This window comes from Hypanus sabinus, chromosome 29, assembly GCF_030144855.1.
Source record: "Hypanus sabinus isolate sHypSab1 chromosome 29, sHypSab1.hap1, whole genome shotgun sequence".
NCBI lineage: Eukaryota > Metazoa > Chordata > Chondrichthyes > Myliobatiformes > Dasyatidae > Hypanus > Hypanus sabinus.
The window spans coordinates 14,088,795-14,107,318 of NC_082734.1; the positions used below are offsets into that span (position 1 = coordinate 14,088,795).

Sequence of the window (18,524 nt, forward strand, 5' to 3'; positions counted from 1 at the left end):
CTAGTCCCATTTGACTGTTTGCCCCGTATCCCTCTACACCTTTCCTATCTACAGTGCATACCTGCCCAAGTATCTTTGAAATCTTGTCCATGTCTCTGCCTAAGCCATTTCTTCTGGCAGCTCATTCCACATGCAGACTCCTCTCTGAGTGAAAAAATTGCCTTTCGGGTTCCTTTTAAATTTTCCTCCTCACATCTTAAACCTATGCCTGCTAGTTCTTCATTCCTCAACCTTGGGAACAAGATAATTGGCTTAAAATCTGACACTTTTATGTATGTACAGTACAGTGCAAAAGTCTTAGGCACATATATACAGCGAGGGTGTCTAAGACTTTTGCACTGTATCGTATTTGTCAACATGGAACAGGGAGCGAGTTTGTAAATCTGGTTGGAGCAAAGGATGCTGGGAATGGTGAGCATGGAATGCCAAGGAAAGGGTGTGGGACAGGAGGCAGTTAAGGATTGCCAGGGGCAAGTGGTGGCACCAGTGCAGATACACTCGGCCCTGAGACACCAGGCGAAGCTGGAGGCCTGTCCTCAGGTTGGATGTGTGGGAGAGAGGGAAGGGGTTTGTTTTGCTGCTGTTGTTGCTTGCTGAGCTCTGTGTTGTTCTGCCAAGCATTGTGGTCATGCTCTGTAGGCACCAGAATACATGGAGACACTTGTGGGCTGCCCCCTGCACAACCTCATTTTGTGCTGATTTGTTAATGCAAAAGACGCACTTCTATGTACATTGTGGTATACAAATGGATCTGAATCTAACAACTTACTATACCCCTAATTATCATTGCTCTCCCTTCCTCTCCCAAAGATATCACCCCTTATTGTAAGGAAACCACCACCGTAGATTACAAGGTAATGAGCTGTAGATTTCTATATTCTGTGAGTGCAAAGACTGTTTGCCGATGGATTGGAACGTAGTTCGTCAACTCAAGAGCAACAATTAAAGAACACAAGCCAGATACACGAGTTTCGGTGAATCACATTAACTGTACTACTGCCCAAAATTGAAGCCGTAAACCAGAGGCACAAGATGTAGGAATCTCGAGCTACACACAAAGAACCAGAGTTACTCAGCAAGACAGGCAGCATCCATGGAGAGATATGGATAGTCAGCGTTTTGGGTCCTTTTCCCTCCGTAGATGCTGCCTGACCCACTGAGTTCCTCCAGCTGTCCGCGTGTTGCGTCAGCTGAAAGCCGCAGGGCTGAGCGGCCTGGCAATGCAATCAAAGTGACAACACTGGCTCATGGTCACGTGCAAGCACAAGGTTGCAAACCTCAATTTTCAGACAAAATCAATAATTAATTCCTTTTAGAAAGATAATCTCAGTGATCTATTCAACTTCTCTTGGAAGTAAGCAGATCCCACAGAAGTGAATGCTTAACACTGTGCAACCTTGCCCACACTCAAGCCCCACAGCAGCACACACAAAATGCTGGAGGAGCTCAGCAGGTCAGGCAGCATCTATGGAAATTAATAGACAGTCGATGTTTCGGGCCAAGACACTTCTTCAGGACTGGAAAGGAAGGGGGAGGACGCCAGGATAACAAGGTGGGGTGAGGGGAAGGAGGGTAGCTAGAAGGTGATAGGTGAAGCCAGGTGTCAATCAGATTCCTTCCTCTCCAACTCTTCACCTTTCCCACCCACCTGGCTACATACTGTGCAGATTATCAGGGTTAGATTAATCAAGATTGCTTAATGTCATTTCCTGTACACAAATGTAAAGACAACAACTTACTCCAAATCAGATGAAGCACAAAAAAAACCCACAATAGTATACACTATAAGCTATCTTATAGTATATAATAAGATATAAGAATTCATTGATTATATGGCCATAAAGTGATGCTAGATTGTACATAAGGTGACTGATGGAAAATAATAAAGTAATGGTGAAGTTAGTGGGTGGAGGTGTAGATCAGCCTTACTGCTTAGAGAAAGTAACCAGTTTTGAGTCTGGTGTTCCGGGTCTGGATGCTATGTAGCCTCCTCCCTGATGAGAGTGGGACAAACAGTCCACGAGCAGGGTGGGTGGGATCCTTCATGATGTTACTGACCCTTTTTGGGCACCTTCCTGTATATAAGAGGGGTGATTGATATGTTTGTGGCCTAAGATAGAAGGAGTCAATTTTAGAAAACTTAGCACGTTTATTTTTAAACATAGTTCCTTCCTATATTTCCACACTTATTCCAGCGGTTGTGGAGCATACGGATCTTCGACCTCCAGAAAGTCCACAGGTGGGTGATTGATAAGTTTGTGGCCTAAGGTAGAAGGAGATGAGTTATACAGCTCTCGTTACATGTACAATGCAGTTCAACTCTGAGTGATTAGGCAGAAATTTTATCTCCTTCTACCTTAGGCCACGAACCTATCAATCAACCCTGAGGAGTTATTAACTTCAAACTTTCTGCATAATCAAAGAGTTGAACTGCATGTGTATGTAATGAGAGCCGTATAAACTCATCTCCTTCTACCTTAAGCCACAAACTTATCAATCACCCCTGCTGTGGACACTTTCTGAAGGTAAGATCCTTATGCTCCATGACCACTGGACTGAGAGGACTATGTTGAAAAATAAATGTGCTAGGTTTTCTAAAATCGACTCCTTCTACCATAGGCCACAAACTTATCAAACACCCCTCCTATGTCCTTGGTGGTGGGTAATGGGGTGCCAATGATGACTACCTGTTATAGAGCCTTCCTGTCCGCCACAGTGCAGCTTCCCCACCAGGCAGTGAGGCAGCTGGTCAGGATGCTCGTTATTGCACGTCTATAGAATGACGAGAGTAAGGATGTGCGAAGTCCAGCTCTCTTCAGAAAGGAGCAGTGGTGAGCTTTCTTGACTGTGTAGGGTGCGTTCTGGGACCATGAGAGGTTGCATGTGATGTGCACTCCCAGGGGTTTGAAACTGCTTGCAGTTTCCACTGCTATGCCACCGATGTAAATTGGGGGCATGTGCAGAGTGGTACAAGTTCTCCTGAGGTTGATGACCATCTCCTTTGTCTCGTTGACAGCAAGGAAGAGATAATCTGCCTGACCCCAGGCCTCGAACTCTTCCACCTCCTCACTGTTGGCCATCCCACCATTGATGGCGATGAGCCCCACCACTTGTCTTGTCATTGGGCAACTTGACGATGAGATTGCTCCGGTGTTTGGCTGTACAGTTATGCGTGAGCACAGTGTACTGCAGTGGGCTCAGCATTCAGTCCTGGGGAAACTCAAGTTGAGGATGACGGGGAGGGAGGAGGGAGGTTTTGTATCCATCTATCTGAGGTCTGTTTGTTAGGAACAGTGGTGTATTTAGACTGAGAAGTAGGAGTTTGTTCACTCTTGTGTTGGACAAAAGTGCTGAATAACATACTGAAATCCAGAAACAACATTCTGATATAAGTGCCCTTGTTTTCACTGTGTCAGGGCCAGGCACATGACAGATGCTATGGAATCTGTCGTAGAGCGGTTCTGTTGGTGCGTGTCCAGTCTGGCAGGAATAGAATTTTTTATATGTGCCATTATCAGCCATTCAAAGCATTTCATGATACTTGGTGTCAGTGTCACTGGGCACTAGTAATTTAGTTCTGTGTTACAGACAGTGGCTGCTCACCTGGGAGGGAGTAGCTTTCAAGGCTGGCGTTGTGTTGTATGCATAAAAATTGTTAAGAGCATCAGGGAGGGAGGTGTCACTGGTACAGTCGATACCGTTTTCCCTTGCAGTCAGTAACGCCCTGGAAACCCAGCCACGTATGCTGGGATTGTTATCAGACAGGCATTCCTAAACATCTTTTGTGTGTAGGTGGCCTTTGCCCTCTTGATGCCGAAGGTGAGCTTTCTCCTGGCTGCTCTCAGAGCCGTTCCATCGCCAGACTTTAAGGTACTGGGACTGTTTACTAATCTTTGAGGAAAACTGACCCTACGATGGCCTGGGATTTAAATCTATGCCTGGGACAAGATAGATGGAATTCACTATTCAACGCTCAGTCACCAAGTCCAGTTGGGAAATACTTAGGGATTAGACAGGAAAGTGGAGTTGAGATGCAGGATTGGGGTTCATATGCTATAGTGGGAATGGCTTCAAAGGCTGCCAGGGATATTAGTGCTCTTTCACACACAGTACCATACGGCTAACTAAGTGCTCCTAGTAATTCATGGAGTCATCAGGCACTGTGCCAGAACTGACAGGGCTTTAGCAATGCAAGTTCTATCCTGACCTCCAGTGCTGTAGAGTTAGCACGTTCTCCCTGTGACTGCATGGACTTCCCAAGTGTTCCTGTTTCCTCCCACATCCCAAAGACCTAAAGGCTGGTAGTTAACTGGCCGCTGTAAAACTGACCCTGTTTCGTATCTGAGGGGGAAGGAAGGGGGTTGAAGGAAAAGTGGGTGGGGAGAGTAAGATGGTAGAGATATAAAATGAGTGCTTGATGGGGTCAGCGGGCTGAAGGAATGCTTCTGCACCTTCCCCTTCCTCCCACCTTTTTACTCCAGCATCTTCCCCCTTCCTTTTTGGTTCTAAAGAAGGGCCTAAGCTCGAAACATCGACTACCCATTCACTTCCATAGATGCTGCCCGACCTGCTGAGTTCCTCCAACGTTTTTTTGCTTTGAATATTTCAGTGTTTTATGAATCCACAGCAGTTTGACTGAATGGAAAGAGAAGCTAAATACAAATACTCTTTATAAAAAAAAAGGGCACCACAGAAAGAATAGAATTGCAATTCCCAACAATTCTCCTGTTGCCATCATCCCTGTCTCCCTTCAGTGGGTGATCTTAATTTTCAAACAAGCATTGACAAAGAGATCAAATGTCAGTGGCGGAGATCTATTGTGGAGGGAGGCGGGAATAAAGGAAGTTGAGGTTTTTATTTTGAATGCTTTCAAAAAGTACAAAGTGGAACCTGCAGAGATGATGAGACAAACAATCAGAGTCTTTGCCATGTTATAATTTCCTTTGGGTTAATTCTCTGCGGGATTTTGTGATTTGAAGTCACACCTTCCTTCTAATACCCCCACATACTCGTCATTGAAAACAATCAACTCAAGGGGAGGACAAGAAAGCTCAGCAACTCACCTTTATGCAGACGATGCTGGAATCGAGCCTTTTTCCCCTTTATTTATTGAATAACCTGAGGTTGGGAGTCTTCACAAATTCATTATAAAAAGGTAGTGTTAAATGCGAGATAGGCATTCAGTGGCCACTGTATTAGGAACACCTGCTCGTTACTACAAATATTTAATCAGCCAATCAGGTGGCAGCAACTCAATGAATAAAGGCATGTAAACATGGTCAAGAGGTTCAGTTGCTGTTCAGACCAAACATCAGAGTGGGGAAGAAGTGTGATCTAGCATGGCATGATTGTTGGTGTCAGACGAGGTGGTCTGAGTATCTCAGAAACTGCTGACCTTCTGGGATTTTCGTGCACAACAGTCTCTGGAGTTTACAGAGAACGGCGTTAAGAAACAAAAGCCATCTAGCAAAAACGCCTCGTTAATGAGGGGTCAAAGCAGAATGATGACTGGTTCAGGCTGACCGGAAGGCATCTAGCCCAACTGCACATTACAACAGTGGTGTGCAGAAGAGCATCTCTGAACGCACAACACATCGAACCTGAAGTGGATGGGCTACAGATGAGAAGATCACAAGCATACACTCAGTGGCCACATTATTAGATGCTGGAGGTGCCTAATAAAGGGGCCATTGTATGCATTTCTTTATTTCTTACTTTTGCTCCTTATCTAGAAACTTCAGGTGACAAAGTTTGGACATTCAGTTCTTTGTCCAGAGGAAGTCCTATCCACAAATAATCAGTTTGAAACCTGAATCAGACAGCTTAGGCTTCAGACACACAGTTGAGTTACTGTCGCTTTCCTGTCGGCTAAAAATAACCCACCCTGTGAATTTTTGGTTGGTGATCACCAACTGACACTTTGGAAAAGCCTCACAGCAATTACTGAATATGCATGAGGTACAAATACAGCATCATTATCCTCAGCACTCTGTAAAGAAGCAGAGACTGGCAGCAAGTCATGTCAGTAGACGAAGCAAGAGGGGATGGTGACGACAACAAACAGAACGAGTCTGGGGTCAGGGTTGGAAGAGAACTTTGAGGAAGCTTTCAAAAGCTCAAGAGGTAAAATAGAATGAGAAAGAGTGTGGTGGGGAACCAGATTATAGACTTAGAGCAGGACACAAAGAGATCACTGAGGAGGCAGTGAACAGTGATGCCAGAGTTCAAAGTCAAGTCAAAGAGATTTTATTATCAAAGTACCATATACCACCCATGTAAGATCCATTTTCTTGCAGGCATTTACAGGAAAGTTTACTCAGAGGGTCATGGGTGCCTGGAATGTGCTGCCTGATATGGCGGTAAAGGCTTTTAAGAGACGTTTAGGTGGGTGGATGTGAGCAAAATGGAGGGATATAGACAATGTGTATGTGGGAGGGATTAGTTTTGGTGGAGGAGTTTTGATTTACCTTTTAGCTGGCTCAGCACAACATTGTGGGCTGAAGGGCCTGTTCCTGTGCTGTACTGTTCGATGTTCTACTGGAAGAATCTGGTACAAAACCACATTTCCTATATTACAGCACCTAACACACCAGTGAAAACACTGAACAAACATTCCAAATTCGGTTTATACTATACTTGCAACTGCAAGAAAATTGATAAAGCAAACTATATTGGTGCAATCCGTTACAGGTCTTGCCTGCCCTATAGATCCCACACAGTGCCACCAGTCCATCTCCTTGACAGAACCAGAGGTGCAGACTTCAGGTGCAGGAGGGTGCTGACTTCAAAAAAACACTCCGGGCTCAGCAGGCCAAGGTTCAGACTGTGCTGTCTCTTGATGAGCAATGACAGTCAAAGCCAAAGTCAGTCAATGTAAATTTATTATTAAAATATAAATATATCACCATGTATTATCTTGAGATTCATTTTCTTGCAGGCATTTAATGAAATGCAACAGAATTTATGAAAAAGATATACATAAACAAAGATTTATGACAGGCGTACTGTACGACCAACAGTGCGGGAACAGGGACAAGTGCCGGTGTCCTGAGGGGAGCGCAGATGTCATTCGCTCCTACCTGGGGTGGTGTCCTAGCAACCGTTCGCATTTGCTGTGAGGACCGATGATGCAAATCCCCTAACAGGCACTGAACTCCAGTAGCTTCTGCATCAGTGGAAGCTGAGACTGTGATCAGACGATGGCAGGGCTTGCAAGTGTTCAAATGGAAATGGCTGCCACTTCCACACTAAGGAAGGTTAGCGTTACCTGGCACACGTATATCAAGAAGTACAGTGAAATACAGGTGTTCCCCCCCACAAGGGTAGTGCGTTCCTATGAAACCTTTCTTAAACTGAAATGGCGTAAAGCGAAGAACCATTAATTTATATTGGAAAAATTTTAATAAAAGCTAAAATCCTCTTTGTAATGCAAAATCAGGTTACTAATGTAGGTCTTTAGTAAAAGCGAAGCGATGTAAAGCAAAATTCGTGAAGCGAGGGACACCTGTATGTCATTCTGCGTCAACAACAAACGCTGTCTGAGTAAGGCGATGAGGAAAACCCGTAAGTGTCACCTCATTTCCAGCGCCAACATTTCATGCCCACACTTCCTAACCTTAACCCGTATGCCTTTGGACTGTGGGAGGAAACCAGAGCACCTGGAGGAAATCCAAATGGTTACAAGGAGAGTGTACAAACTCCTTACAGACACTGGCAGGAATCGGACCCTGATTGATGAGTGCCGGCGGGACTGTACGAGAAAGTGATGCTCCGGGTTCTCTGGCAAACCCGTGTGCCGGTTTGGAGCTGGACTCCTTCTCGCTGCCCGACACCTCACGCAGAACCCGCCAATGCACTGTGTTGCAGCTGCTTGCCCGGGTGCCTCCTGCTGGCTCTCCTCGGCCTCTTGTCCGTCGGGAAGCAGGCACCACGCATCCCTGATCTGTGATATGGGTCACTCGTACCAGTAATTCACCGTCATCTTCAGATTTTCTTGTGTTTGTGACTCACCATTATCTTGCTCTTACCGCCACAGTGCCTATTGTCAGCTTTGAACTGATGGCTGCTTTGACAACAGCGTCCTCACTAACTTATTGGAGAAAGGTGCAAGCGTAGAGCTAGGCGGAGGGATTGGGAGCCTAAGAGGAGGAGTAACTTTGGGTCCTATGAGTGGTAGCTTGCAAATCTGGTAAAGATGGGATGAAATAAAGGGAGGGTCTGAGAGGAAGGATTATGCCTGAAAAGGGCTCATGGTAGAACACAGAACATAGAATAGTACAGCTCAGTACAGGCTCTTCGGTCCACAAAGTTGTGCTGACCCTTAAACCCTGCCTCCCATATAAGCCCCACACCTCAAATTCCTCCATATACCCGTCTAGTAGTCTCTTAAATTTCACTAGAGTATCTGCCTCTAGAGTATCTGCCACTGACTCAGGCAGTGCATTCCATGCACCAACCGCTCTGAGTAAAAAACCTTCCTCCAATATCCCCCTTGAACTTCCCACCCCTTACCTTAAAGCCATGTCCACTCTATCTATTCCTCTTAATATCTTGTATACCTCTATCATGTCTCCTCTCATCCTCCTTCTCCCCAGAGAGTAAAGCCCTAGCTCCCTTAATCTCTGATTATAATGCATACTCTCTAAACCAGGTAGCATCCTGGTAAATCTCCTTTGATTTACTGGTAAGCCTACCGTGTGGAACCTAGGGTAACACTATTAAGTGCCGGCTGTTAAATTCTGCTGCTGCCTGTAAGGCAGCAGTAAGGAGAGTGTCACGAGCACACTCTCCTCGTGACTGTGTGGGTTCCCTCTGGGTGCCCCTGTTTCCTCCCACATTCCAAAGACATACAGGTTAGTAGATCAATTGGTCACATGGGTGTAACTGGGCGACACAGACTCGCTGGGCCAGTAGGGCCTGTTACTGTGCTGTATTTCAAAATATTCTCCAACTGTGTCCAGATTGCTACCAACTACAAGCCTCGTGACAGCCTCACTGGGAGATCACAATTAGTTCAGATTAGTAACAGCTTTTTCCCCCTCATTGACAATCAACACAGGCATACCTCAAGGACACGAGCTTGGCCCACTGCTCTACTCTCTCTACACTCATGCTTGTGTGGCTGGGCACAGCACAAATGTCAGCTATAAATTCACTGATGACAGCAGAGTCTCAGAGACGTACAGGAGTGAGACAGATCGGCTGGTTGAGTGGTATCACAACAACAACCTTGCACTCGACTGTCAGTAAGGCTAAGGAACCGATTGTGGACTTCAGGAAGGGGAACACACACCAGACATCATTGAGGGGTCAGCGGTGGAAAGCGTGAGTAGCTTCAAGTCCCTGGGTGTCAACATCACAGAAGATCTACCCTGAGCGGGACAAGTTGATGCCATCACAAAGACAAGCCATCATCTTCATTCAGAGTTTGAGGAGATTTGATATTCACTGAGGTTTCTAGCAAATTTCTACAGATGTACAGAGGAGAACACTATGACTGGTTGGAAGCTCTGATGTACAGGATTGAAAGAAGCTGCAGGGACTTAACCAGCTCCATTACTGACACAACCCTCCCCACATCGAGGACATCTTCAAAAACTGCACCTTAAGAAGGCAACATGCATCGCTAAGGACCACCATCTCTTCCCATTACTACCATTGGGAAAGAGGTACAGGAGCCTGAAGACCCGCACAAACGTTTTAGAAACAGCTTCTTCCCTCCCGCCATCACATTTCTGAATGGCCCATGAACCCATTAACATCTTGCCATTTACTTAGGGTGGTTTTTTTTTTGTAATCTGTAGTAATTTTTATGTCCTGCGCTGTTCTGCTGCAACAAAACAACAAATTTCACGACATATGTCAGTGATAATAAACCAGATTCTGAACCAGAACTCCCTCCTCCACAGAGAGGTTGCACGTGTCTCCACCAGTTTGCAAGGAAGGAAGGTTTTTTTTTGTAATGAGTGTCTTGTAACAACAAGGACCTGGTACAGTTGATAAACGGCAGTCTGCGCAAGCAGATGGCAAAAGGCTTGGCCAAGTGTCCAGTGTATGAGGGTAAGATGAAAGCATTAATTCCAAGGGGATTAGGGTATAAAAACCAGGATGTACTGCTGAGGTTTTATAAGGTGCTGGTCAGACTGCCTTTGAAATATTGAGAGAATTTCTGGATCCTGTACCTATTTAAGAATTGGCTGGCCCTGGAAAGAAGCAGAAGAACAATCCTTGGGAATGAAAGGCTTAACGTATGAGGAGTGTTCGATGTCACTGGATCAATACTCGGTGGGAGTTCAGAAGGTTGGGGGGGGGGGGGGTGCGAGGATATAGAAACCTACTCGATACTGTACTGCCCATCCTTGATAGAGTGGATATGGAGAGGCTATTTCCATTCGGAGAATCTAGGATCTAGGATCAGCGATCACAGCCTCAGAATAGAAGGGACAGTGAATAGAAGATGAGGAGAACTTCCTTCAGCGAAAGGGCAGTGAATGTGTGGGACCCATTGCCACAGAAGGCTGTGGATGCCAAGTCATTGCCTGTATTTAAGACGGAGAATGATTGGTCCTTGATTTGTAAGGAGATTAAGGGTTACTGGGAGAACATGGGAGAATAGGGTTGAGGAAATGGTGAAGCAAACTTATTGTACAGTTCGGCACGTGGCCAAGTGGTTAAGGCTTTGGGCTGGCGATCTGAAGGTTGTTAGTTCAAGCCCCAGCCAAGTCAGCTTCTGTGTCCTTGAGCAAAGTACTTAACCACTGCTCCTGCACGTTTATAGCCCAGTGGCGGCAGTTGGTGCAGTATGGACAAGACAAGAGAGTGAAACCTTTTCAATTTCTCATACTACATCTTGTCCTAACACAGGGATTAATAAAATATAAAAAAGAACTGCAAAAAATATGAAAACTTCACAAACAATTCACTTCTTACTTACACAATCCACCTTTTGCAACGCTTACAGCAATAGCAAAGTGGCAGGCTAGTAGCCGAGTCGCAGCACGTAAAATTTCCTTCCAATTTTCTACTACATCAGTAGAGTTTGTTCGTTCCCATAAGGTGGCCCGTAAGGGGAAGTTGGGGGAGGTAATTCAGGAGGGAGAGGCGGACGTCACAGCCCAAGTTAGGCCAGTCTATTCAATGCTCGGTAAATGTACTTCACACCCCTCATCAGCCAAGTGTCCTCCTCTCCATGCAATACAGAGCTCACCAATTCACAAGGCCTCCCCTATCTTGCATTAAAAACTGAGAACAGACTCAACCAAATAAACACGGTCCTACTGCGCACTGCCAAACTGGGCTTGAGGAACCTCTGACAAGATTGCTAACAGGGCTGCTCAGTCACTGCCTACCACTGCAAGCGTTAGCATCACGCGTTGCATGAAGTTCAAGAAATAATGTTTTTTTTTTTAAACATGATCTCTCGCGGAGCCCCAGTGAGAAACCCTGCTCTGGAGACTGTTTTGCCTGAAAATCCAAAGAGATCAGCAGTTTCTGAGATACTCAATCCACCCCATCTGGCACCAAGGTCAAAGCCACTTCTTCCCTATTCTGATGTTTGGTCTGAACAACACTGAACCTTCTGACCATGTCTGCATACTTTTATGCATTAGGTTGTTGTCACATGATTGGTTGATTAGATAAATTGCACTAATGAACAAGTGTGCGGGGGGTACCTAATAAAATGTCCACTGAGTGCATGTTGCATGGAGCAGTGTGGGAGATGGCTGAGGTTATGTCTCCCCTGACTATGACATTGAGGCACTGTTTCCACTTTCAGGGAAGTTGCTCTTTCCATCAACCTCAGCTTCTGTCTTCTCGTTGTTGCTATTGGTTTATTGGTATTGGAAGCAGTACGGCAGCATAAAAGCCAGGACCAACAGGCTCCGGGACAGCTTCTTCCCCCAGGCCATCAGACTGATGAACTCACACTGATGTGAGTGTACTCTGTATTACATTGACTGTTCAATTTATTATAAATTATTATAAACCACTATGATTGCATTTAGATGGAGATGTAATGTGAAGATTTTAACTCCCCATGTATGTGAAGGATGTAAGAAATAAAGTCAACTCAATCCGATATTGGTTTACTATTGTCACATGTACCCAGATACGGTGAAAAGCTTGTCCTGCATACTGTTATACAAGTCAAATATGGGAAGATGATAACAATTCAGAATAAAGTGTAAAAGCTACCAAAAAAGTGCAGTGCTGGTAAATGATAAAGTGCAAGATCATAACTGTTAGCCTGAGGGTCCATCTTATTGAACAAGAGGTCCACTCAAGAGTTTGCGAACAGTGGGACAGAAGCTCTCTTTGAGCCTTTCAGGCCTTTGAATCTTCCACCTGATGGGAGGGGATATGAGAGACTATCACGGGGTGGTGGGGGAGGGGGGGCTTTGATTATGCTGGTTGCTTTACTGAGGCAGAAGTGTAGACAGAGTCCATGGAGGGGAGGCTGGCTCCTGTGATGTGCTCTTCAAAGTTTCTAGTGGTCACATGCAGAGCAGTTGCCATGCCAAGCTGTTACTATGTCTACTATGGTGCAGCGGTAAAAATTGTTAAATGTCCACGGAGACGTGCCCAATTTCTTTAGCCTCCCAAGGAAGTCGAGGCATTAGTGAGGTTTCTTGACCGTGGCATCAACGTGGTTGGACCAGGAGAGGCTGCTGGCGATGGGACCCCCTCAACCTCGACACAGTTGATTTAACCATATAACAATTACAGCGCGGAAACAGGCCATCTCGGCCCTTCTAGTCGGTGCCGAATGCTGATTTAGACAGGTGGATGTGCACTGCCCCCTTTCTGAAGGTACCGACCAGCTCTTCTGTTTTGTGGGGACACCATGTCACTAAGCTCTCTATCACAGCGTGTCGTGGTAAAGTGGTGAGGAAGTTCCCTTTCCTTACTCACCACAGCCTGCAGAACCATACTGTGAATAGCAGTGTCTGATCTTGCCCTGGGTTTGTTCATTTCCTTTTGCAGCTGCCAGAACCCATTAGTTTCACCAGCTCCCTCTTCTTTTTTTTTTAAAAAAAAAGGTACAGACTGCACTTAAATCGCTTCAAGTTAGCAAATAATCACAGGATAAGCCAGTACACACCATGACTAATTCTGGAAAATCAACAAAATTTACTAGCAAAATCACAGAACAAACCTGGCCATTCAACATTGGCTGAAGTTGAGTGAGCAATTTCTGGGTGTCAACATCTCTGAGGACACAACATACCAGTGCAGCTATACAGAAGGCAAGACAGCGGCGACATTTCATTAGGTGTTTGAAGAGGTTCGATTTGTCAACTAAAATAATCCAAAAACTTCTACAGATGTACCATGGAGAGTATTCTGACTGGGTATATCACCTATGGGCCGGGGGGCTACTACACAAAATCGCAGTAAGTTGCAAAAAAATTGTAAAATTAGTCAGCTCCATCATGGGTGCTTCAGCCAGCCAGTAGTGTAGTGTCATCACCACCATACTTCCGAGGCAAATGGTCCCCGGTTTAAATCCAGCCGGCTTCTTTCATGCTTTCTATCTGTGCTGGGTTGAGTGTTGAGCTAGCAACTCAGCCTCATAAAAAACAGACAAGTTGCGCCACAAGGAAAAGGAACGACAACAATCAGGGGTACCGGCCTCTGTAGTATCCAAGACAACTTCAAGGAGCTGAGAGTTAGGAAGGCAGCATCCATCATTAAGGACCCCCATGACTCAGGACATGCCCTCTTCTTATTGTTACTGTCAGGAAGGAGGTACAGGAGCCTGAAGACACACACTCAGTGATTCAGGAGCAGTTTCTTCCCCTCTGCCATCTGATTTCTGAATGGACTCTGAAGCCATGAACACTATCTCACTACTTTTTCATTCTGGCAACACAAGAGAATCTGCAGATGCTGGAAATAAATAAAAACACAAAATGCTGGCAGAACTCAGCAGGCCAGACAGCATCTATGGGAGGAGGTAGTGACGACGTTTCGGGCCGAAACCCTGTAACATGGGATGGTCGAGGGGGGATAAGAATTGGGGGGAGGGATGAAGTAGAGAGCTGTGAAGTGATAGGCTGGAGGGAAATAGGCTAGTGGGAAGGTAGGGGAGGCCATGGACAGAAATGTGGGAGTGGTCTGTGGAATTGAAGTGTGTGGCCACAGGGAGATCCCGCCACTGCTGGAGGACTGAGTGCCAGTGTTCGGTGAAACGGTCTCCCAGACTGCGGTGGGTCTCCACAACGTATTAATGACCACACATCTACCGTCAAGCTGAGGCCACACGCAGGTCGATGGAGCAATACTTCATTTCCTGTCTAGGTAGCCTCCTTCCTGCCGGCATGAACATTCAACTCACAGACCTCCGTTGATACCCCTGACCCCCCCCCCTTACCCCATCCCTATCTATAATTTTAGTCTGGTTCTCTTTCTCTCTCTTTTCCCCCCTCACTATAATCTCTCCCCAGCCCTACCTTTCTTTCTCTTTTATTTCCCATAATTCTACACCTTCCCCTAGCCCATTTCCCTCCAGCCTATCACTTCCCAGCTCTCTACTTCATCCCTCCCCCCCACTTCTTATCCCCCCTCGACCATCCCATGTTACTTCACTCCTGATGAAGGGTTTCAGCCCAAAACATCGTCACTACCTCCTCCCATAGATGCTGTCTGGCCTGCTGAGTTCTGCCAGCATTTTGTGTTTTCACTTTTTCATTTTGTGGTTTTTGTTGCATTACTTGTTTTAACTTAGTTATTTGATAGACGTATAGATACTTAATGTAATTTATCATGTACTTCATTGAACTGCTGCCATAAAGTTAACAAATTTCACGATATATGCTGCTGATATTAAACCTAATTCTGATTCTGCTTTTAAAACAGAAGTCTGGTTAACAGTGCCTCTGCAACCAATTCCCTATTCTATTCCAGGCTCCCAGATTTTAAAATAATTAAAGGGATATGGTTAGGCCCTTCATGCTTGCAACTGTCTTCCCCATTCAGTTATAAAATCTTTATCGATCAAAAGTCTGTAAATGTTATCTGGAACTGCACATTAAGCACAGATTACCACCTAACGTCAGAAATATAGAGGAAGTTATCTTGGTATTATTGTGCTAGCTTATTGTTTACTAGTAATTGGATTAGGATGTATAGAAATCATAGTTTAATTGGCCATTAAGTCCCTTGAGCTTGCTTTACCATTCAATATAATAACAGCCGATCTTGTTAAAGAGCAATAAACAATCTACTGATAGAACTCAGTAGGTCGAGCTGCATCTGTGGGAGGAAAGGGATAGTGGACATTTGGGGTCAAAACTCTGCACAAGGACAAAAACTGCTTGACCTACTAAGTTCCTCACGCAGATCATTTCCCGCTCCATCATCCGCATTCTCCTGTGTCCTTACTGTCATAGAGTCATCAGGCCCTTCAGCCCAATGTATCCATGCTGACCACAAAGCCACGCAGACCCTTCAGCCCAGCGTATCTCTGCTTAGCCATAATCCCATTTCCCAACTGGTTGCATCACAATCTGCTACGGAAGGGCCAATGCACAGGATCGGAAAAAGCTGCAGAGAGTTGTAGAGCCAGCCAGTTCCAACAAGTTCAAAGTTCAAATTAAATTTATTATCAAAGTACGTATATGTCACCATCTACTACCTGAGGTTCACTTTCTTGCAGGCATTCACAATGGGACAAAGTAATACAAAAGAATAATTTTTAAAACTACACACAAAAACTGACAAGCAAACCGAAGTGGAAAAGAAGTCAAACTGCAAACACAAAAGAAGTTAAGTTTAAGTTTTAGTTTCATGGGCACTAGCCTCCCCACCATCGAGGACATCTTCAAAAGGCGACGCCTCATAAAGCCATCCTTAAGGACCCCGCCACCCAGGATGTGCCCTTGTTCTCATTGCTGCCACCAGGGAGGGGGTACAGGAACCAGAAAACACACACACTCAACGTCTTAGAAACAGCTTCGATCCTGCCATAATTACATCGAGGTAGTTAGAAAGCACAACGGAACAGGATTCACAAGCAAGGTCTAAACACAGATTATCTGATCACTCCTCATAGCTCCAATCCAGGAAATGTCCTGCCGAATCTCCTCCACACAACCACTAGCACCATTGTAACTTTCCTTTAGTCTGGCAACCAGTACTGCACACAGTACTGTAACCATGGCTTAATGCAGGGGGTCCCAGCCTGGGGCCCATGATTAATAGTAGGGGTCCATGGCATAAAAAATGGTTGGAAACCTCTCGATTAAAGAGTGAATTGTATTGTGGTTCCAGAACTCCTTGCCCTTCTATTTTAAACCCCAGCTGATAAAGTATCCCATACCCCCTTTCCCACTGTTTCTATTTTTTACTGTATTTACTTTAGCTACTGTTGTCAGGGATTGTTGTGCATGTAACATCAAAGTCCTTCTGTTCCCCAGTACTTCCTCTGATTCTGTTTGTATTCTACACCAATGTGTGCGTTGTGTGCAATCAGTTCAAAGTAGATTAATGATCAAAGTACGCATACAGAATGCAACTCTTAAATTCATTCTCCCGCGAAACAAAAACAAAAAAACACCGTGGAATCCGTTTAAGAAAATATGAAGCACCCAACGCATGGAAAAAAAGAACAAATTGTGCACCACCTCACATTTTTTTTCAGCATTAAACTGCACCTGCCATTGCTCTGCCCATGACGCTAACTCATCAATACCACCACATGCAACACCATCAACTTCCGTGGTCATCTGCAAACTTACTAATCAGAAGTTTCAATCATATCACATTTCCGATTCAACTCCTCTATCTCCTATAACCTCAATAACCCATGACTCCCGTCAAAATTCCACCTTAGTCTTGAAAACAAGGCTTCATTTTACAGTAGTACTTAAGACAGAAACCCCCTGTGGATTTAAAATCCTACAAGGTTGCGGGGACTGAAACTGAAAAGCGGGCTCTTGTTCGTTCTTTTCGGCCAGTGTTGGCCATGGGGCCGAGCGTCTGTTTTTCTCTCTGGTCAGTTAACCTGCCCTAGATTCGCAACGCCACAGGCATCTTGTGATGTCCACCACCCGGCCCCTGTTCCCCCGACCGCAACCGGCTCATCGCAAGCACTGCCGGGCAGGAGGCTCGGAGGCCAGGGCGGGGACCCAGCTGGGCGCAGGAGATCCGAAGATGTTGACGGCGCTGGGTTAGTGGGAGGGCTAGGTCCCGGAAAGGGGGGTTTGATTTCGGGATGCCAACAGCGCTGAGACCCGGTTGGTCTTGGGTGCGGGTGGCACTAGGACGTGGTGGGGATGGGGGGCGGCTGATCTGGGGGTAGGAGAACCCGGTGGCAAGTGAACCCAGTGGGGCAGATGAGACTGGGATCGGGTGGGGAGACGCAGGATGGTAGGGTGCCGGACCAGGCGACCGGGGGGTGGGGGGTGGCAGGGTGGTCGATGAGGGGGGTGCGGGCGGCGCTAGGACGTGGTGGGGATGGGGGGGGCGGCTGATCTGGGGGTAGGAGAACCCGGTGGCAAGTGAACCCAGTGGGGCAGATGAGACTGGGATCGGGTGGGGAGACGCAGGATGGTAGGATGCCGGACCAGGCGACCGGGGTGGGGGGTGGCAGGGTGGTCGATGAGGGGGGGTGCGGGCGGCGCTAGGACCCGCCGGGACGAGCGGGAGGGCACTAGGACCCGGGGAAGGCACGGTGCTTAGATATTTTTTAAAACCCAAGGGAGTCCGCAGAAGCGGGGGATCCAGAGTCACACGGACACAGCCGACGGTTCGGGCCCAGGGAAGGTTCTCGCCGCGGAACGCCGACTCCAGCGGGAATGCGGGGAGGCGCACCGGGCCTTGTTTTGAAGCGTGTCCCCTTACCCTCATTATCCAGCAGTTGCTGAGGCGGGTTCGCGATCAGAGTCTTTAGAACCACCGGCCACGAGGATAAAACTGCCGAGTCACAACTGGGCTCCGTCACCTGGGGGCTCTTTCGGTGCATTTTGTTTTAAAATTTGATTGTCTCTGTGAGGGATTGGAAACTGTCAGCACCGATCTCCCGTATTTCGCATCAGTTTCAAGGCACGACTCTTCATATTCATCAGAACGCAGCGAAGCGCAGAATGTCATTGGTCCTTTGGGATACATTAACATAATTTATTACCCCAACGTGCTCACGTTCTCCGCCATTAGTCTTCATTATCATAATATATTCCGACGTCGGACGCGAAGCGAGCGAGCGTCTGACGCGCGTTTCCTTAACGCCTGGTGTCGGTGTCGATTGAAGTGACAGGGGAGCGCGTTCGGGTGGTTTAATTTTATTTTCGGCCAGTCCGTTTGGATATACCCTTATTTCTAAGGGATCTTCCTCTCAGCGGCCGACAACTGACGGAGCGATTCCCTCACGCGCGTTACATAACGCTTAATTAGCATAGGCTAGTCAACGGTCGGCCGGGTGGGCGGGGCGGTGCGGGGTCACGTGGGAGGGGGCGGACCAATGGCGCGCCGCGCCGGTGATCTGGGTCAGGCGCCGGTGCACGTGTTCCCACAGCGTGTGCCTG

General features: G+C 46.5%; 1 protein-coding gene across 1 annotated transcript in view; it reads right to left on the reverse strand.

The window, feature by feature from the left end:
- The window catches only part of LOC132383025 (thyrotroph embryonic factor-like), a 30,734-nt gene extending 12,618 nt beyond the window's left edge, over positions 1-18,116 (reverse strand). The window contains exon 1 of the mRNA XM_059953726.1: positions 17,845-18,116. Coding sequence (XP_059809709.1) covers positions 17,845-17,965 — 121 coding nt within the window. The 5' untranslated portion in view covers positions 17,966-18,116. The remainder of the gene's footprint in view (positions 1-17,844) is intronic.
- Positions 18,117-18,524: the final 408 nt, after the last annotated feature.